This window comes from Aspergillus welwitschiae (genome assembly GCF_003344945.1).
Source record: "Aspergillus welwitschiae strain CBS 139.54b unplaced genomic scaffold BDQ94scaffold_7, whole genome shotgun sequence".
Taxonomy (NCBI): domain Eukaryota; kingdom Fungi; phylum Ascomycota; class Eurotiomycetes; order Eurotiales; family Aspergillaceae; genus Aspergillus; species Aspergillus welwitschiae.
In genome coordinates, this window is record NW_020798701.1 from 702,819 (window position 1) to 720,964 (window position 18,146).

Here is an 18,146-nt window from a genome sequence, read left to right on the forward strand (position 1 = left end):
AGTAGGAAGCGGGAGGATGGATAAGCAAAATGAACCCACAAAGAAACAGAAAAAAGGGACCTTTCACATTTGCCAATGGACGTTATCTACTACTACTACTACTACTACTACTACTACTACTACCAAGCACACTCACGTGTCTCTCATTACCGTGTATCCCCCTAAGAAAATTACGCGGGAGCACAAGTAACCTTCCGAATTGTGTTACATTCCAAACCAACATTGTAAATAAGTAGCTAAATACACACCCAATTTCTTTTCAATCTATCTATTCCCACTGTTTCACCAACTCCAAAATAGTCTTCTTCAACTCCTCCGGAGCAGACAACTGCGCACTATGACCCGTAGCAAGCTCCCGGGTAATCCACTTAGCACCGGTAGCCTGAACCATAGCCGTCTGGGCCGGGTAGGGCACCGCCCGATCCTCAGTGGTGTGGATGTAGGCAATTCTATCTTTAAAGGCTTCAGTGTTCCAGCTGGCCTCAGGACAGGGACTTGAGAAGGAAGTCAAGCCCTGACTCAGGGAAGTCTGGGTAGCGGCATCGGCAAGGGTGGGTTCAACATCGTAGAAGAGAGGGGGCTTGGGCTCGTCGCATTTGAGGAGGTTTTGCTCTTTCTAAAATCCCATTTCGTCAACATCAGATATGAATGGGTCATCGGGTCAATTGGAGGAAGTGGGAGGGGCACATACATCCATATACATATGCGGCGGCAAATTTCCACCAAAAGAGTCAATCACACTCAGACCATCACCACCACGAGGCAGGATCGTCGCGATGAAGATCTGACCGAGCACGGAAGTGGACTTGCCCTGAGCGGCACGGTCGGCGGGTCCCAGTCCGCGTGCCGCCGCGCTAGCAGGCATTCCACTGTACGAGTGACTGATCAGGATCACATCTTGATTGCCGACGTCCAGGAGGGGGAGGATCAGTCGGTTTCGCACGTAGTCGGCATCGTCGGCGGCCGTGACCTCTCCCTGGGCGCCAATGCTGGGAAGGAGACCAGTGAAGGCTCCGTAGCCGGCGGATTGGAGGAGGTGCAGGAGGTGGGCATAGTGTGCTGGGTTCTGGGAGGCACCGGGCACGACGACCAGGGCGGGCTTCTTCTTGTCGGTGGAGATGGTCATGATTGTTTAGGATGGTAGGTAGTGGTACTAAGATAAGAAAATGAAAAGGGGATTAATGTAGTATGTAGTAGGGGAAGTTAGTTCAGTTCTTGGAAAGAGGGGGATTGGGACAAGTATTTATGTCTGCGGAGGGGGAGCCGTACGTGACAGTCTACAATTTCAACTTCCGAAGGCCGGCGCTTACTATCTACTTTAGCGTTGTAAGATGTTCTTTGTTCAACGGCATAGTGAGATAAATAAAAACACGTTTGTTGAATGGAGCCAGTCAGGGTGATTCTGTCTTGCGCCAGAAAAGGAATGGGTAGCTCGGGGGCAGTCGAGTAGTCCGAAGCGAATGACCCACCATCCGCAACCACCCCTGTATGTTTAGCTTGTTCCCTTAGATGGCTATGAAGAGGGGATGACCGGCACAGTCACTCCTCTTCTGGCTCGAGGGTGGAGGTGTCAGCCTTGCGTCAGGTGCCCCTACTAATTATGCCTTTGGACTGAAGGTATTGTTGCTACTCCCATTGATAATTGGGCACAATAGACTGAGCCTATATGACTACAAGTAAACCCACAAGATAGTTTTTGTAACATACACTAACACTACAAACTTCAACGACGATGATGATAATAATCTCAAAATTTTCAAAGACTCCCTGACCAAGCAAATACTTTCATACCTCCAAGAGTTCCACCTCGCTTGAGGTACTTGGAGTCAATTTCTTCTCAGGCCCACGCTGATGAGAGTTACCCGACTGCATATGTGACTGGGGAAGGCTGTGCGAATCGTGGAACTTCGTCGATCCCTCCTTCTTGCTGCTGAGCAGCCGAATCCATTGCTTGGGTCCTCGCCAGTTACGGAGCAGAGGTCCCAGGGTAAGCATAGAGCCCACGACAATGAAAATGGGTGGCTCGAGAAGCGCCCAGAGGATATTGTAAATGAAGGGTACTAGAAAGAATCAGATATCTCGTCAGCAAACGTGTACGATGAAAGTTGAAGGCGATATGAATCAGGAAAACATACCCTCAAACATGCTACTGATAGTCGCGGGCTCCTTAGTCCACTGAACGGCGTAGTACAGTCGAACCAATGATGCCGCCATGCAGCTATTTCACCACAATAATTAATTATCTGACAGAACATTGGAAAGAGGTGTTAACTTACGTGCTTCCCAAGACAAAGATCACAGACATAAACAGCTTCTTTGACTGATCCATCTGCAATTTCTGTACGGCGGCAATTGGAAGAGCCAGTGTCAGAAGATCAAACAAGCTATTCCCGGCAACGTAGCAGATAAGAATCGCCGAGGCGTTGATATCGTAGGGGGCGGTGGGATCCCATTGCAGGTAGACCGGCCATTTTGAGAAGATAACAGCCAGTACAATCGCCAAGGTGAAGCTGGAGATCAGCGCAATGAGCACATTGCTCGCTATGACAAACGGACGGGAAATGCCGAAGATGCGCCGGTAGAAGAAGAGCAAAGAGACTTTGATGACCCCCATAGTGGCGATTTGAGCATTTTCGCAAGCGAAGTTTATCTTCAATGCGAATATGATAGCCTCCATGGTTGGCTGATACTCCGGGTCTCCAATGCCGGTAACAGCATCTGTATAGTCGATGATAATGCTAATACCGCAAGAAAGAATCTAGGTAAAAACACTGGATATTAGCAGCATGAATGATAGGGTGAATGGTGATGGATCTGGGGACTGTACCAGGGCGAGGATAATCGTCCAGTCATCGGCACCCAAGTAGAGCTTGGAATATATCCGGGCGTAGACGCGAAGTGCAACGGCAAAGATAGCCAGGACGCCTAGATTTGTGGTCACAATGATGATCGCCTTGGCCGTACTAGTAATACCATGGCCCTCATAATACAACATCTTGCTGAATTAGCTTGCAGACAAGTGGTAAGGAGAAAGAGAAAAACGAGCAACGATGATGGCAGAGGCGCGACAGTCAAAAAAACATCCCCTTATAATGACTTGGGAAGAGCATCATGCACATCTTGCCTTGGCTGATGCGTGAAAGGAGCATAAGACTGCCAGGCTGAATTAATGCTAAGTTAGCCCATCATTTGTCTGCCACAGTCCGTCTGACTGTAGCGACCGTATAGCCCCCATACGGCAGGATCAGAGGCACACCACGACTGCAACAGGGCTGTCGACTCCGTCGGCTGAAGCAGACTGAGTGTGGGGGCCGAAGGATTCGCCTGCAAATACTCGACAAGGGTCTGTGACAAATGCTGCAGAACCACAATGGCCTTGTCAGAATGGGCAGGAGGGGGAAGAGGAGGGGAGGGAGGGCTGCCTTGCAGGGTTACAACTCCTTCGAGGAAGCGAAGCTAATGGATTGCACTGCCCATCTGGCTCAGGGACTCGAAGACCTGACACGAAGGATGATGGTGTCTCTAAGTTTCCGGAACAACCTGCCAAGAAAGCTACTAATTAAAGAATACTTCAAACAATCAGTTGTCAGGCGGCCCGAGGAAGTCCACTCATCTTAGTCCCTCGATTACTTCCGGGGAAAGAGTGGGTCAAGCGCAGTGGTGACTTCTACTTCTCTAATAGTCTGACTACGCACTAGTACACTCTGTCAGATTGAGTAACCGAAGTTCTTCAAATCGATCTGCTTATGCACCCTGGACTAAAAGGACTATCGACCGATTTGCTTTCCCCCACACACTAGCCAGGCTCCACAACAACCCCTCTTTATAGCGCATACCAATGGCTTTAGCTTGCATGCCTGCAGGCCAAATGTTGAATCCCGCTTACCATTTCGCTTAAGCACTGTTCCCAATGTCAGTACACATATTGACCGCGCCGAGAAGTAAGTGCAGGAACTTACGTATCCTCGTACGTGATAAACCGACTGTTCAGCACAGCAGAGGGATCACGTTCCTCAACCTCATCTCTCTTGTTGATGGAGTCTTCGTAGGTGATGAATCGCGTGTTCAGCACAGCGGAGGCGTCACGCTCCTCGACTTCATCTCTCTTGTTAATGGCATCCTCGTAGGTGATGAATCGCGTGTTTAGGACAGCGGAGGCATCGCGTTCCTCGACTTCATCTCTCTTGCTGATGGAGTCTTCGTATGTGATGAACCGTGTGTTCAGCACGGCAGATGTATCACGCTCCTCAACTTCGGATGGAGCTGCGACAGGGGCCGCCGTGGCAGAGCTGGCCAGGGTGAGGAATACCGCGAGTGCGCTCAAGGCAGTACGCATATTGAAATATTTTGAGAAGTCAAATTTTAAGGCCGGTGCCGAATTGAAGTTCAAAAATGTTTGAGGAAAACAGGAAGAGATCAGTAGAAAAAGTTGGTGAGATTGCCTCCGCCAGCTCATCAGGACACCACAAAGCCGGCAACGAAGCTTATATATCCCATACTCTCTACCAATATCCTCGGTCTTTTGGTGTAAAACTGCTTGCCAAGACAGTTACACGCCAACTTCGTCGGATCCGGAGTCCGTTGTGTTGGCTCCAGGCCAAGGGAATAGTTGCGAGCGGCTGCATCTAGTCCGTCCATCCTCACATCAGCCCATCGCAGACGTGTACTGTGCATCACAGAGAAGTGGGGTCAAGGTAGCATTTGCTTAAAATCTCACTGTCAAGACACCTCGCAAATGAATTTTTATAGGACTTTCTTCTCCGTTCCTGATGCGGCAAGAGCGGTGGGTTAGAGACCAATGACCACACTAAACGACAGGTAGACATTTCAGTCATGCATAAATAATTCTCGCCAAGTACGTCCGGCATTTTTGTGTTTGCAATGCGCGGAAATCCGGCACCAATTGGCCCCCAATGTTCACACTCCGGTCGATGAAGAGATGCATTGGTCTCTGCATGGATGGGTAGAGCGGGAGCAGGGCTAAACCACTCCGAGAAGATAATCACAGTACTGGCTTGCCTTTGGTCGACACCGTCCGTCCTCCTCTGTTCCCTCAGCACTGCCTCCTACCCATGGCCTCCCCTCAAATCACTTCATCTGTGATTTTTCAAGTACTTTGTGCTTCTCCCCTCTGGTGCTCTGCCTTCTCCCTGCCTTCTCCCTCCTCTGCACTCTGCGTCTTGACTACTCTCTCCTACCCCCTCACAGCCAGCATATACTAAACCCTAGCTTCACAATGAACGGATCCAGACTAGAAGATAGACAGAGCGAGGAGCGTCTTATATCAAGCTTTGATGAGGAAAACTTCCTCAAAGACAATAGGAGTCCCGGGGCGAGAAGGTCACGATGGTGCCAGTATCAACCCAACGGGACTCTAATTCTATCTGTGTGGACATTGTTTCTGTTCATAGCTTCTGCCTACCTTTGGTCAACAATAGCTCGTCATCGAAAGACCGTTGCCGCTTGTCAAAGCGATGACTTCCTACCCATTGACTCGCCAGCCTTAGAGGCGGTCAAGAATACGGGTCATATCGAGAAGTTTGACGGCAGCTTTGCAAAGCCCAATGCTTTCAAGGGACCTCCAAGTCCTGCTATTGATGCTGCCTGGGACGATATCACTTATGCTTCTGGTAAGTCATCTTCAAATAGATCATTTCTACCTCACACAAGGCTTACGATCTGTTCAAAATAGGTGGTGTTATCAATGTTGATGAGCGAACACTTCTGCATATCAATGCGTCCGAATACTCAGTTGGATTGGCTGACGAGCTTGGCGGCGGTTACATGGGCTCGGTGGAAGTTTTGCATCAGCTACATTGTCTGAATATGCTCCGCCAAGCTAGCTACGAGGATTATTACAAGGACAAGCCGGGTCCGTGGGAGGATAGCCCACAGATCTTAAGGCATCATCTTGGTGAGTTAATACTGGGGCATGACAGGACTTGATGGATCGATGAGTATAATGTTGACAATTTCATAAACATAGATCATTGCATTGATATCCTACGACAGAAGGTGAGCCAGAAGGGTGTTCTGTGTCACTTATTTCTCATGATGTATGAATTTTTCACTGGCTAACGGCTGTTGATTGCCAAATAGTTGATGTGTGATGCGGACGTTGGTATTCTGACATATGTCTGGGTGAAGGGTCACAAAGACCCATTTCCAGACTTCAATGTGTATGAAACAAACCCCTCCCTTCCCTTCTCAACAACACATGTAGCGTCCTTCAAGGGTCCAAAACTTGCAGGTACAAGGCTGACCTCACGTGGCATTCGCAGGCACCATAAATGCCGCGATTTCCGTGCGGTGAAGCAATGGGTCGGGCAGCATCAACTCTACACAACACCCGAACATGGCATTGAGCGCCTACCTGGAGCGAAGGAGATGCCTAGTCCACCGTAGATACATGAATACTACACAGAATACCATACACTACAAATGTTAATTCGATTTGGGAGTTCCAACAAGTGCCCGCCCACCAAGCAGTAAGGGGCAGACTAGCGGAGCGTATATGATCAAATGGAGCCTTTGTCACATACTGAGTTTTAAGAAAGAAAAGAAAAAAATCGTTTCAACAGACGAGTATGTAAATCGAACTTCGGTGCAACATTATTATTGACAAACTCAGATATACCTCCCGCAATGCCAAGTCATCTCTTTTGCGCCACAAGATGAGGAAAGATTCCACCCATTCTGACTTGTTTAGCCTCTATAGTCTCACTAACGACTTTAATTTACGCAGTTCATCCAATTCTGATTTTCCGAAATTGCCATTCTCAGCTGCAGTTCCGTTCTGGGACTGCTGTTGTTCCATTCTCATAAGTGCAGAGTGCAGAAAAAGACTGACCGACTCCGTGAGAAGATCCGAAAATTGCAGGCAGACGTCTGGATCAGCATCATCCTCACAGAACCCTCCGGGACGTAGATTGAAATGAAGGATACTGAGAGCATCTTCATCATTGTCACCTTTGAGTGAGAGAGTTCGTCGCAGCATGAAATGTGGCAGACTGAAAGTACCCGAAAAGGAAGGAAGTCAGTTAATCTGATTAAGCGACAACAAGTGAAGGAAAGCGAGGGAGAAAGTGCGTAAATACTCACTAAGGTACTAGATCGCGAGCCCGTCTCTCCACATCAATGATTTCCATTGCTTTCAGCATACTTGGTGTTTCCGGAAATACTTTGAAAAGTCGGGCTTCGCTTTCCGTCCACTGGAGATAGCCTCCTGGTCCTGTACAAACGACCAAAGATTAGAAACCAAGCGGAAATAGTACACCAGGGCGGTCACTAGAAAGGGAGGAACAACTTACTCAAGAGTAGTAATGCATTGTCAAGCGCTCGAGAGAGCTTCTCCTCCGTAATAGCATACGCAAGGCCGCGGATATTGACCAGGTCAAATTGCCCATGATAGCGGGCATCGAAAGGTTTGGTGCAGTCATGCTGCACAAGTTGGATTCCAGGAGTGGGGTCCTCGGGGAATGCGGCTGCGTTCAGGTCAAAGCCAACAAGAGATGGGAGGGTTGTTGTGGTTGGGGATGCAGAGGCCCCGCCTGGGGATTGTAAGGACTGAGCTACTTCCTGCAGCCAAATGCCTGTTCCGCAGCCAATGTCAGCAATTCCACCCGTTAGAGAAGACAGCGGGATGGACGGGTGGATGAGCTGATTGTTGAGAAACGTCTGCTGGATGAGGTTGTGCTGTCGGTTCAGCCGTTTGTGTTCTTCCGTTTGCTTGGAACGGTGGGAGAGGACATATGTCTGGTCTTCGGGCTTTACAGAGGCAGGCATAGTGAGGGAAACAGTAAGTCGTGGGTTAAGGTTGGTGGGTTTCTGCGGTTGAAGAAAGAAGAGCTTGAAGGAATGCAAAGGCGAGGAGGGGCTCAGCGAAGGTTACTCGCTGCTTTATATCAGCAACTATACGCCGTCATACACTAGTGCTTATGGATAAGTAGAAAAATTGAGGTTAATAGTTCGCCTAGTACTGCATAATTCTTCTCCCAAGTTAGTATAGAATTGTCTCCGCTCGGACCAATGATGACATGCATTGCAGGGGACCCATGCATTCATGTGCACAAGGACTTGGCACACCCGTACAATGGAGGCTTGCTCTTGATAAGTTCTTAGCTCGAGCAGATCATACAAAAGGTTACCTCCCAGTCATTGTCTTAGCATGGCTTTCAGAGTTATTGGCTAGTAGTAGGTGTCTCGACCGTATTGTGTCCACAGAATGGCATCATACAACCTTTCGACCACATCAATTAAAACCGAGTATGTTGGACATACATACTATTGAGCACGAGGCTGAGTGGATTAGAGCCATTTGGTCAGATTAAAATATCCTTTCATCTTTCAAATACAAACTAGACCACGCAGACTCTTATGCTGACACCTAACCCCCTCGTCGAACCTTCTCATACTCCGGTAAAGCCCATTTCACCATCCACTCCGACTCGAGAATCTGCTTCGTCGTGCTTCGCTGTTCGGGATCTAAATGCAAGCATCGGTCGTAACATCTCAAGGATAGCATCCCTCTCTTCTGCATCAAACAAAGGCATTCCCACTTCTTGTCTGGGCTGTTGCACACTATCCTCGAAGCGATCACCCCAAGAGCGATATGGATTCCGCTTAATTGGCCTCCCATCCTCGGTAAAGCTCTCTGGTCGCGCTTCCCATCTCTTCCACCACTCAGGAGGCAAGATACCCAGAGTATCTACATGCTCACGGGTCATGTAATCTTCCGTAGCGAGGAACCCTTCAAAAAGTGGCCTCTGGGCAATAATGGTCCAAAATTGTGCAGGCGAGAGTCCATATATCCGATGAAAATGACAGTGGTTTATTTGGTTCAAAGCGAGCTTCAGGAGGACGATTGACCAGTGGAGTGTGAGATATATATCTTGTTTCTTTGGAAGAAAAGGCCTCATCAAAGTCTGCAAGTAGAATACTTGCCTCCGGAAGCGTGACTTTCTCGCTTGGTTCTCCAAGCCAGATGGGCGCTATGCCGTGGGATGGGACCCCAGGAGGAAGCGGTTTTCCGTCTAAATGAACCACTGGATCTAGCTCAGGTGCTTCATACTTTTTATATAATTGTTCTGGTGAGAGCTGGTCAATGTCGCGAGAGGTTGTGAGCAGGATATTGCCCATATGAATGTCTCCGTGGATAAACTCTCGAGTATGTATATAGTCCACTGCTAGAACGAGCTGAGCAGCAAGAGCCCGGGCTACGTCAAGTTGGAATAAGCGGAGCCATGAGCCATCTTTTAAATCGGAGAGACTAGCCCTGGCAGGAGAGGTAACGTAGCAAGTATGTTCTCCGTTTGGACCATGGATGGAGAAGGTGTCTCGAATTGAAGGGAGCATTGTCTTGCCCGGATGACTGGTCGCAGGATAATGCGGATGTGTGAGAGTGATTAAGATACTAGCTTCCTTGGAATCTGAGTCGGCGGTATAGATTTTGGAGTAGGAGCCGTGTCCCAGCTTATGTATTACTTGGTATCGGCCATGAAGGTGACCTCCGATTTGTATGGGGTGATAGCCTCCTGGAAGATAGTGCTCGATTCTCTCCACACCTTCAAGGGGTTCATATAGGACAGTGGGGCTGCACTTGTCACCAGTGGGTATCAGTTTGAACGCGGTGCTAGCGAAGGCGCAACGAGGTGGCGTACGCGCTTTGGGAATCGGAGACACGACATGGGAGCGCAGAACCAGCGGTCGCATAAATGGAGTTGATGCCGGGGATAGTCGCCCCATAGCCATGAGGTAGAATTATACTAAGTCTTAGCGGAGTAGCTTTTGAGATGGATAGTTTGACCCAAGACAACCAACTCCTGGCGCACGCACCTTTGTTGACGATTGGTTAGAGCGGTGGAATGTCTGGCGGCGGGATCCTGCAGATCTCGATCGGAGTGAACGACGCTATGCAGTCAGAAAATTCAGAGATTAGAGGTGAAAAACTTATGGATGATCGGCGACTATAAACTGTACTAGTAATATCTCTTGCAATTTGCCAGTCCCCCCGGTCTTGAATTATATAAATTTGCACCTCGCCCTATTCAATCAATCCATCAAGCTCATGGAGACTACATCCCAAGTCCCAAGCCACTTGATGAATGAATTTTTGGAGACGCTCCTTTGCGTATGGTATTCCTTTGACTATTCTAACTTCACTTATAATCCCACAAAATTATTTTCATAACCCCCTATGACGCCTGCACCGCAATGGGAAAATCGGCAATATGCAATTTTGCCGAGCCGTAAGGGACCAAGCGGATTTTACTCGGAGACCCGGTGACATTAGGATACTTAGGGGGCACCGCAGCGGTTCCCAAGTTTTCCTCCCATGGAACCAACCATGCATCCGCGAACAGGGCAACGGGAGTAGCGTTCTTTGCCCAGATGGGATTCTGGAGTTGTCCGTCGCGGTCATAGACTTGCTGAACAGTGACTGAGGTGGGATCAATAGCGTACCGCCAAGCAGAGGTCGGGTTGAGCACATAGTCGTGTGTCTGGGCAACGATCTGGTCGGCGGGCAGCGGCTCCAAGGAAGAGTAGTTTAAGGGGCTGTGGTGGGTAGAGTTATAATCGATGTCAAGAGCGTACAGCAAAGGGCCGTAATAGACGGCTGCAGTGCCGTTGGCTGGTGATTTGGTGACTTGGATGCCCATTTCTAGATCGATGACTATCTGAGTAGTTCCTTTGGTGAGGTTGAAGGTTTGCAGGTTACTGAAATCTGAGGATAAGGGTTTGAAGTTTGCGCCCGTGAGTGAGTACTGAGAGTTCGTTTTGTTTACCCAGTCGGGAATACGGACAGAGAATGAGATGTCAGTGGTGGTCGTGATTGCATACTCCAGTCGGCCGGAGAAGGGGTAGTTGGTCGTGCATGCGATGGTCACGTTGCCTGTAGCCAGCTTCGCGCTCAATGTCTCGGGGCCCAGCAGCGCGTGGATCACATGGCTGTCTCCCTCGAGCACATAAGAAGCGGCCACATACTTGGGATAACCCTGGCCGTGGTTGACGGTGCAGCAGGGAAAGTTGGGCTCAAGGCCATAGCTGTTGGCATAGGAGTTCACGTTTCCGAAAGGAATGGCACTCAGGTTGCGGGACCAAGGCTGATTGACCTGCTGAACATATTGATGTGACCACCCTGAGAGAGTTTAGTTTAGCCGGGGTAATTCGTACTAGATGCTCATAGACCTACAATTCGGCGATAGCGCCGCAGGGAGGGAGTTGAATGCCACGCGCTCAGCTCGGTCTGCGTATGCGTTGGTGCCATAGAACCGATACAGATAGGCCACGGAAAACATCATCTCAACCGATATGCAAGTCTCCGAGCTGTTTCAAGTCAGTGCCAGAAATGGTAAATCAAGAGAGAAGTGAAGAGACGCATACCCTCTCTCGGGACTGAGTCCGCCCAGATGCTCATCGGCTGTGATACTCCCAGCAAGTGTCGACTGATAAGTGGTGAGCAAGTTTACTGCTAAGGCGGTCTGGTCCAGCAGAGAAGAATTTCCATTCATGCGGTAGAGCACCGTGGGATACCGTAGTCCTGATCAGGTCAACAGTTTTTCACTGCACTAGACTTCATTTTCATACCTTCCGCTAGATTGACCCCATGGGTGAATGAACTGGTCGTGATATATGGCGTTCCAAGGGTAGGGAATACACCCTCAACGAAGAACGTCGTCCAGTCCTTGCCACCCGCGACACCGCCGGCAAACATAAGTTCCATGGTCTCCCAAATGATTTCAGAGTTGTTGCGTGGATAGTTCTCATACAACCACTGCAACGACATGGGCAATTCATGCGTTCGCGCTAGTCCAAAGCCGTAGGGGTCAAAGCTATCTCCAAGGGTTTTGTTCTCAATTAAGCCAGTGAAGTTGTCCTTGAGCATGGAATGTGCCAGAATGGTGAACTTATGCATCGCTGTCACAATCCGCTCTGTCTCGGATGGATCTGCCTGTGCATATTGCTGGATCGCTGGATTAGGACAGGCAACCACATGTAAATATATCGGGTGCATGCACTCACTACTAATCCAAAGCATAGCAGACTACGTGCCCAGATTCCTCGGGTCTGGCGAGTGGTCTCGGGCCCCAGCCATCCATCTTCAGCTTGATGGTCTAGCACGTAATCGAGAAATTCCTTCGCCTGAGCTTTCAGACGCGAGTCGTTGATCGTCCAGGCAAGGGGAACAACGTAGTTAAACCAGTAGGGCGCTGCCTCGTCTAGCGTGCTGTATTCCCAACTGCCACCGACCCACGTTGACCCGGCCACAAAGCGGTAGAAGTCGTAGAGATGACCGGCCAAACCATTTGCTTCGAGCTCCAGCTGATCATGCACCCAGCCCGTTGCGGTGATCGTACCCAAGGGAAATGGGTTATACTTGAAAGGCGCGAGTACTTTTTTCATACCTTATTATAGTTGTTCGGTGGTTAGTAGGGGTTGTATATGCAATGCTCTTTTAGGGTGGCCCAGCTTGACTTACTTTCCGTGGAACTGCTCACTGCCGCTGTGGAGCCCAGATGCAGAGCCAAAGACAACAGTTGTAACCACTTCATATTTATTAGCTACTGCCAAGATTCTGTCCTCCCCATGCCTTGGAGTTTTTGGTGGAAGATAAAGAATAGAGGCTCGGCTCCATCTCCGGTATTTAGCCCGCCCTTGCTTGGTGGGTGGGGTATTCACCGGATGATCGACCGCTGGGATGCCTGTCTGAGATGGTGTTTTCCAAGAATTATACGATCTATCTCGAATGTTGGGCGCTTGGATTACAGAGATAATAAGTACCCTATATACACAGACTTGATATGATTCCAGACACCGTGCCGCCTCTTGCCGAGATAATGAGATATCAATCAACATTAACTGGCCCTCCCCGGGACAATCATGTCATCATAGCCGTTCGTTTGACTGGGAACCCCGCAGACTTGCAAATCTCCGGGATTTCGCCCGGGGGCCGAGAAAAGCAGGGAACAGCAGTAACTGGTCGTGAGAATTGAAGAATAATGGACGTATTATAGCTATTATTTGAGCCCCTTAAAATAAGGTAATTATATCTAGGCTATGCATGTCGCACCAGTGATTACATGGTTCATAATTCATATACTGTCCATATGCTATAAGAACCGCGGTAGTGCAACATCGTTGCTATAACTAAATAGCAGCCATGTAAGAACAGTCTGAATCTTATCCTCCATTCGCATCGACAGCGTGAAATGCTCTGCATCGCGCTCCTCCCCTGGCACATCAACTGCTACTCTTTGTTAGCCACCAGACGGGCCTCCTCCTGACTTTGAATCTCCTGGTTCGTAAATTCTGGTTAGCTCTTCTCAGCTCACTACTGTCGCCATTCCATTAAAATCAAAGACGAGACAAACCTCGATCGCCGGCACTGCTGAATGCCAAGCAGCAACGAGCATTCCTTGGAGAGCCACATCGCTCTGAATATCACACATGGTCTTCTGCATATCTGTGCCCCAAAACCGCGAGGCTTTGTCCACCCCGTGCATACCAAAGTCAATGGCAATATGGTGCCGGAGCAAATCCGGGTACTTGAGGAAGGCAATCAAGCTTTGCCGGGCACAAGTACGGTAGTAACCGATGCTTCCCAGAACAAAGCCAACACAGGAGCCACCAAGAAAGCCCACCGCGCCTGCCGTGAAGGCATAGCCCATGACTGTGGCCCCAAGCATACCGATGATCGCGGCGGACGAGCTCCCCGCCAGTAGACATTGGAACATGAACAGCCCTCTGCCACTTGGCTTGGTCAGGCCGCCGACGGCTCGCAGTGCTTGACCTAATGAGCTGACGGTTTGCGCTGGCGCCTCGCCCTACAATGAAACCAATTGGTGATGAGTGGCGGCGAGAACAGTGAGATGTACGAGTGGGGAAGTATTACTTGCATGTTGAATAGGGCCGGAAGCGGGGCCTGAAGGGGTGAGGGGGAAGTGGTGATGTGGACAGAGTGTGACGAGACTAAAGATTAAAAGCCAATGATTACTGTGAATAGAGACAGATAAAGGGTCTTCAAGGAGGGAAGAAATGGGAGCGAGATGTTGGTGAAGCCGGAAATGGCAAGTCACATGATTCCGATGTCAGCCACTGGCGGTGTTGGAACAAGGGATAACTGACTTACAAGTAGTACACATATTTTACATGATGTGTACTCTTTTCCGCGTCTTATTTATGGAAGGTTCATCATCGCTGGTAATAAGAAAGGCAGTCGCTATTATCAGACTCAATAAGTAACTGAATTAATAGAACCAGTGTGGATTGCCTGTCCCCAGTAGAAGTCTAAATCAGTCCAGGAATCGGCTATTGTGTTTCTCCACCCAGTCTCCAAAGCGTTGTGGAGGGTGACGGGCATATTTTGAAATATTATCACCGGTCGTGAGAGCCTCAGGGCTTTCAAGATACGAGCCAGCACGGTCGATAACATTATGAAGATGCCACTGAACCATTTGGGGTGGGACGCCAGCGGCTTCCAATTGCGCAGCAGCCTCCTCGCGCGTGACAGCAGTCACTTGGACTATATGACCCAAGACCTTCCCGACAATCCCCATGGCCTCCCTTAAAGTCATCCGCTCGGGTCCCAGCAGTCGCACGATATGCTCATGGGTACCATGGACCAGAATTTTCCCCGCGACCTGGCCAATGTCCTCCGAGGCGATGAAGTCAAATTTCGCCTCCGGGTTGGGTAGCTTCACCTCACCTTGCTGGATGGCCTGCCTTTGGTAGAACAAATTGCTAGCGTAAAAGGCCGGCCGTACGGTCACGTACGAAGCACGCCCGTACACTTCTTCCAGCGCGATTTCCACCTGGGCGTGCTCCCAGGGAACGATGTCAGAGGGGTCCACGTTGTGAATATCGCTGAGGATGAGAAAACTGCTGAGAAAGACCAGAAATTCCACCCCGGTCGCTTTGAGAGTGTGGAGAGCCCCTCTCATAAAGTCCTGGTCGTCGAACACCCCATATATGAAAGCCGCCTTGGCGCCAGCATCACGAACAGCCGCCGTTATGGTACTGGGCTGGGTCAAGTCGGCCTGATATTTCTTGAACGGGATGTGAGCGAGTTGGGGAATGGGTTTGGACAAATTGCGCGTCGCTAGGGAGACTGTGGCTCCCTCATGGTGGGCTTGCAGAGCGGCAGCAGAGCCTACATCCCCTGTAGCACCAAAGACAATGACTTTGTTATACTTGAGCATGGTAAAGTAGCAGATAAAGTAATAGAGATGGGATCCCGATGACGGTCATCTCAGGTTAACCTACAGGCTCTTTATCTATTCACTCAAGAGATAACCACGCCATTTGGATGACGATCTTAATTCTTGCCAATGGTTTGTCATCGGGGATTCGGTGAGCCCTAAATCCGCGTTCGGGTTTCACAATTGACCCGTCTCCTACAGAGGCCTGTACGCGGGTCTTCCATCCACATTTCTAATTATCAGAATATAAAGCCGGACCAGTCTTTCCACCCCCTAGATTTCTCGCCCATATATTGCCTGTGTATTCATTCGCCCACCAAGATGACGAGTAATCTGCCCCTAATCCATGCAACCGGAGTAATCTCCTCGTCGTTTGTGGCCGGTAAGTTGAGCTAACCCCTAGCCTCAGCCGTGAATTCCAGCTCATTCGAGACTCACTCATAACCCCTCTTCTGATAGGCGCTATCTTTACCTCTTCATTTGCCGGTGTCAGCACTGCCCTGATTGACGCTCGGGAAACCCCTGTCCTGGCCGCGCAGCGTGGGTCCACGTGCATCGGCGATGCCACAGGCTTTGTACGCCAATGGTGTTGTTCTCGGCGGCTTGTTTTGGGTGGTTGAGACTGGAAACCCGGAGAAACACCTTTCTCGCCGCGGCGACTGCATGCCTGAGCATTGTTCCCTACACCATTATGGTGTTGAAAAGATCGGAGAAAATCTTATATGCGGCTGCAGTTGGGTCCGATCATGAAACCGATCGCGTTGTGAGCGCCATAACCAGTTGGGGTGTGTGGAACATGGTTCGAACGGTTTTCCCATTGATAGGAGGATTATTGGCTGTGAGAATGTATCTTTAAGACTGTGTTGAGCTTTCGAGGGCTGTATATTGGTGCAGTAAATATTCCAGAGCTTGTTTGCCCGAGTCCTACCTGCAATCTCTACTGCAAATGGGACTCTGCACAGCATTCTCTGGAGAGGAAAAAAAAAAAAAAAAAAGAAAAAAGAAAAAAAAATAAATTAATGGCGACCCTATCAGCCGTAAGGACTTGCGATCCCAAGCTATGTTGAAAGGAGTACCTGAGAACCAATTTCTCCATCATGCAATCACCCCTTGATTGCCATCATCCCTACAATTTAGCGAGACGCTCCGCAATAGTCAGGTATGCTTAAGCTCCTATAGTCCTCGCCAAGTCAAGTTCCGGTACGCCAAGACCACAACCGGTGGAACGACTTCAGCTGGCTCGGCTTTTGGCGGCCTTTGGAAAGTCGTTGCCGTCGTCATTGGTTGGCAAGTTCACTCACTGGGATGGGGATGTGACCTCATTCACCCATTCGTCAATCATTACTCATTTTAATATAAATTTAGTCGTAGTTTCAAACCCCCGTGATTGATGGTCATACCTTATTACACCCACTAATCCTATATCCATCGGAATAACTAGTCTACTTAATACAATGAGCACATATCCACCTGGATACCGTATTGCGCTGGCTGTCGGCCTGAGTGGCGCAGCATGGCTGTCTGGTAGCGCCCATCCTCCCCCTTCTCTACTGTTCTAACTGACACTCACAACCCTACACAGGCAACATTGCTGCTCTCAGTCTAATCGCCGTCCCAGCATTGGCCAATGCTCGAGAGGAGAAGTCAGTACCGCCAGGTACAGTCGTCAAGTTGTGGAATAAAATCTATGATGCCGGCAAGTCCCAGAATCCGCCGGTTGCGGCTATCACGGCGGCCGCATTCCTCTACCTCGCCTGGTCCGTCCACCCCGGCGTCCCCACGACGTACAATCTGGCTGGGCTTTATACCACGGCTGCTGTTTTGACTGTGAGCATTGTGCCGTACACTATCCTCACGATGCGACCAACCAACAATGCCCTTATCAAGCTGGCCAAATCCCGAGGCGAGCTGACAGCCACTGAAGTGGCTCAGAGCAACGATCTTCTCGGCCGATGGGTGGTGTTGAATGGCATCCGGAGTCTCCTGCCCCTGGTTGGTGGGGTGGTGGCCATCACAGCGGCTTTCTTTTAGGAATGAGGCCATAAGAGGACTCTTATCGTGGCCTGGGGTTCAATTCTTGGTTGTGCCTTCTACATATATTTGAGACCTGAGGAGGTGTAGCGAGGCACGAAGGGTGGACGAGTACTCATAGCTTATTCGACTTCTATCAACTAATTTTGAATACCATAATTGCAACAATAAGATTGTTTATTTCAAAACCCACCTGTAGTCGGCCTTTTACGCCCAGAGGTATATCCTAATATATCTGTTGGATGCATGGACACAGGACGAAACCAGCCACCATAGGTGTCCTGCTTCGTTGGGACGTTCCCTTCCTGCAGGTGTTATAAACAAAGATTCGATTGAGATTGGCTTGTGATTAATCTAAGAGACCCATTCTGAGTACCAAGGACTGTCTACAATGAACACACGAAGTACTTACAAGTGAAACGGTGGACATTTGCTCTGCTTATAGGACCTATAGAAGTGATTTATGGGTCGCCGTAAGCTTTTGATAAGCAACCTTGGAAATATTTGCTTGGTACACTCCCTAGCTTATACATTCAATTGTATCCACAGTGTCAGGGCCTGGATTTTGGTCTGCAGGCAAATCTTCACTTGGTGGTCAATGGGTCATCGGGCGTTCGGTGGTTCGGAGCACCGCCGTACGTTGATCCGCAGGACGAGCTTTCACTCTCGAGCAGATGTGGCAAATCGCAATTTATGTGAAATTAGCTGGAAATACTAGATACAGTGGTCCAGTATTAGGACAGTGGGTGCTCGAGACATAATTACTCAGGGACATGGTGGTGTACATCCATCCACTGCGTAGTCAGCAGACCTTTTCCATGAGAAGAACCTCCTCCAAACCAACCCCTTGCGTGAGTCCATGACAACACGAGCATCTTAAGAAGAGTGGATCTATCTATATACAGTAGGGCTGAGCCA

General features: G+C 49.4%; 9 protein-coding genes across 9 annotated transcripts; 2 read left to right on the forward strand and 7 right to left on the reverse strand.

Annotated features, from left to right (window-relative positions):
- Positions 1 to 191: 191 nt before the first annotated feature.
- Positions 192 to 1,199, reverse strand: BDQ94DRAFT_138863 (alpha/beta hydrolase). Its single transcript, XM_026765319.1, has 2 exons — positions 692 to 1,199; positions 192 to 616 (listed from the first exon to the last, which is right to left on the reverse strand). The coding sequence occupies exons 1-2, from the start codon at positions 1,124 to 1,126 to the stop codon at positions 269 to 271; spliced, it is 783 nt and encodes a 260-aa protein (XP_026629305.1). The 5' UTR covers positions 1,127 to 1,199; the 3' UTR covers positions 192 to 268.
- Positions 1,200 to 1,785: 586 nt separating this feature from the next.
- Positions 1,786 to 4,336, reverse strand: BDQ94DRAFT_167903 (uncharacterized protein; the record flags this gene model as incomplete). The annotated part of the gene is made up of 6 exons (XM_026770926.1): positions 1,786 to 2,060; positions 2,136 to 2,218; positions 2,277 to 2,758; positions 2,828 to 2,995; positions 3,887 to 3,893; positions 3,960 to 4,336. 6 exons carry the CDS (start codon positions 4,334 to 4,336, stop codon positions 1,786 to 1,788), a joined length of 1,392 nt encoding a protein of 463 aa, XP_026629306.1.
- A 900-nt stretch (positions 4,337 to 5,236) lies between these two features.
- Positions 5,237 to 6,405, forward strand: BDQ94DRAFT_167904 (oxidase ustYa family protein; the record flags this gene model as incomplete). Its single annotated transcript, XM_026770927.1, has 5 exons — positions 5,237 to 5,630; positions 5,693 to 5,914; positions 5,987 to 6,015; positions 6,100 to 6,179; positions 6,282 to 6,405. 5 exons carry the CDS (start codon positions 5,237 to 5,239, stop codon positions 6,403 to 6,405), a joined length of 849 nt encoding a protein of 282 aa, XP_026629307.1.
- A 307-nt stretch (positions 6,406 to 6,712) lies between these two features.
- BDQ94DRAFT_167905 (class I SAM-dependent methyltransferase) lies at positions 6,713 to 7,785 on the reverse strand (the record flags this gene model as incomplete). Its single annotated transcript, XM_026770928.1, has 3 exons — positions 6,713 to 7,010; positions 7,102 to 7,231; positions 7,311 to 7,785. The coding sequence occupies 3 exons, from the start codon at positions 7,783 to 7,785 to the stop codon at positions 6,713 to 6,715; spliced, it is 903 nt and encodes a 300-aa protein (XP_026629308.1).
- Positions 7,786 to 8,386: 601 nt separating this feature from the next.
- BDQ94DRAFT_157791 (kinase-like domain-containing protein) lies at positions 8,387 to 9,750 on the reverse strand (the record flags this gene model as incomplete). Its single annotated transcript, XM_026768807.1, has 4 exons — positions 8,387 to 8,468; positions 8,509 to 8,763; positions 8,825 to 9,563; positions 9,660 to 9,750. 4 exons carry the CDS (start codon positions 9,748 to 9,750, stop codon positions 8,387 to 8,389), a joined length of 1,167 nt encoding a protein of 388 aa, XP_026629309.1.
- A 443-nt stretch (positions 9,751 to 10,193) lies between these two features.
- BDQ94DRAFT_185414 (uncharacterized protein) lies at positions 10,194 to 12,551 on the reverse strand (the record flags this gene model as incomplete). Its single annotated transcript, XM_026774874.1, has 6 exons — positions 10,194 to 11,137; positions 11,192 to 11,325; positions 11,383 to 11,539; positions 11,587 to 11,962; positions 12,022 to 12,404; positions 12,479 to 12,551. The coding sequence occupies 6 exons, from the start codon at positions 12,549 to 12,551 to the stop codon at positions 10,194 to 10,196; spliced, it is 2,067 nt and encodes a 688-aa protein (XP_026629310.1).
- A 449-nt stretch (positions 12,552 to 13,000) lies between these two features.
- BDQ94DRAFT_122178 (uncharacterized protein) lies at positions 13,001 to 14,075 on the reverse strand. Its single transcript, XM_026763795.1, has 3 exons — positions 13,892 to 14,075; positions 13,371 to 13,823; positions 13,001 to 13,294 (listed from the first exon to the last, which is right to left on the reverse strand). Exons 1-3 carry the CDS (start codon positions 13,895 to 13,897, stop codon positions 13,247 to 13,249), a joined length of 507 nt encoding a protein of 168 aa, XP_026629311.1. The 5' UTR covers positions 13,898 to 14,075; the 3' UTR covers positions 13,001 to 13,246.
- Positions 14,076 to 14,291: 216 nt separating this feature from the next.
- On the reverse strand, positions 14,292 to 15,246 carry BDQ94DRAFT_167908 (SDR family oxidoreductase; the record flags this gene model as incomplete). Its single annotated transcript, XM_026770929.1, has 2 exons — positions 14,292 to 15,188; positions 15,241 to 15,246. 2 exons carry the CDS (start codon positions 15,244 to 15,246, stop codon positions 14,292 to 14,294), a joined length of 903 nt encoding a protein of 300 aa, XP_026629312.1.
- A 1,405-nt stretch (positions 15,247 to 16,651) lies between these two features.
- BDQ94DRAFT_167909 (DUF1772 domain-containing protein) lies at positions 16,652 to 17,228 on the forward strand (the record flags this gene model as incomplete). Its single annotated transcript, XM_026770930.1, has 2 exons — positions 16,652 to 16,721; positions 16,780 to 17,228. The coding sequence occupies 2 exons, from the start codon at positions 16,652 to 16,654 to the stop codon at positions 17,226 to 17,228; spliced, it is 519 nt and encodes a 172-aa protein (XP_026629313.1).
- Between the last annotated feature and the right edge of the window lie 918 nt (positions 17,229 to 18,146).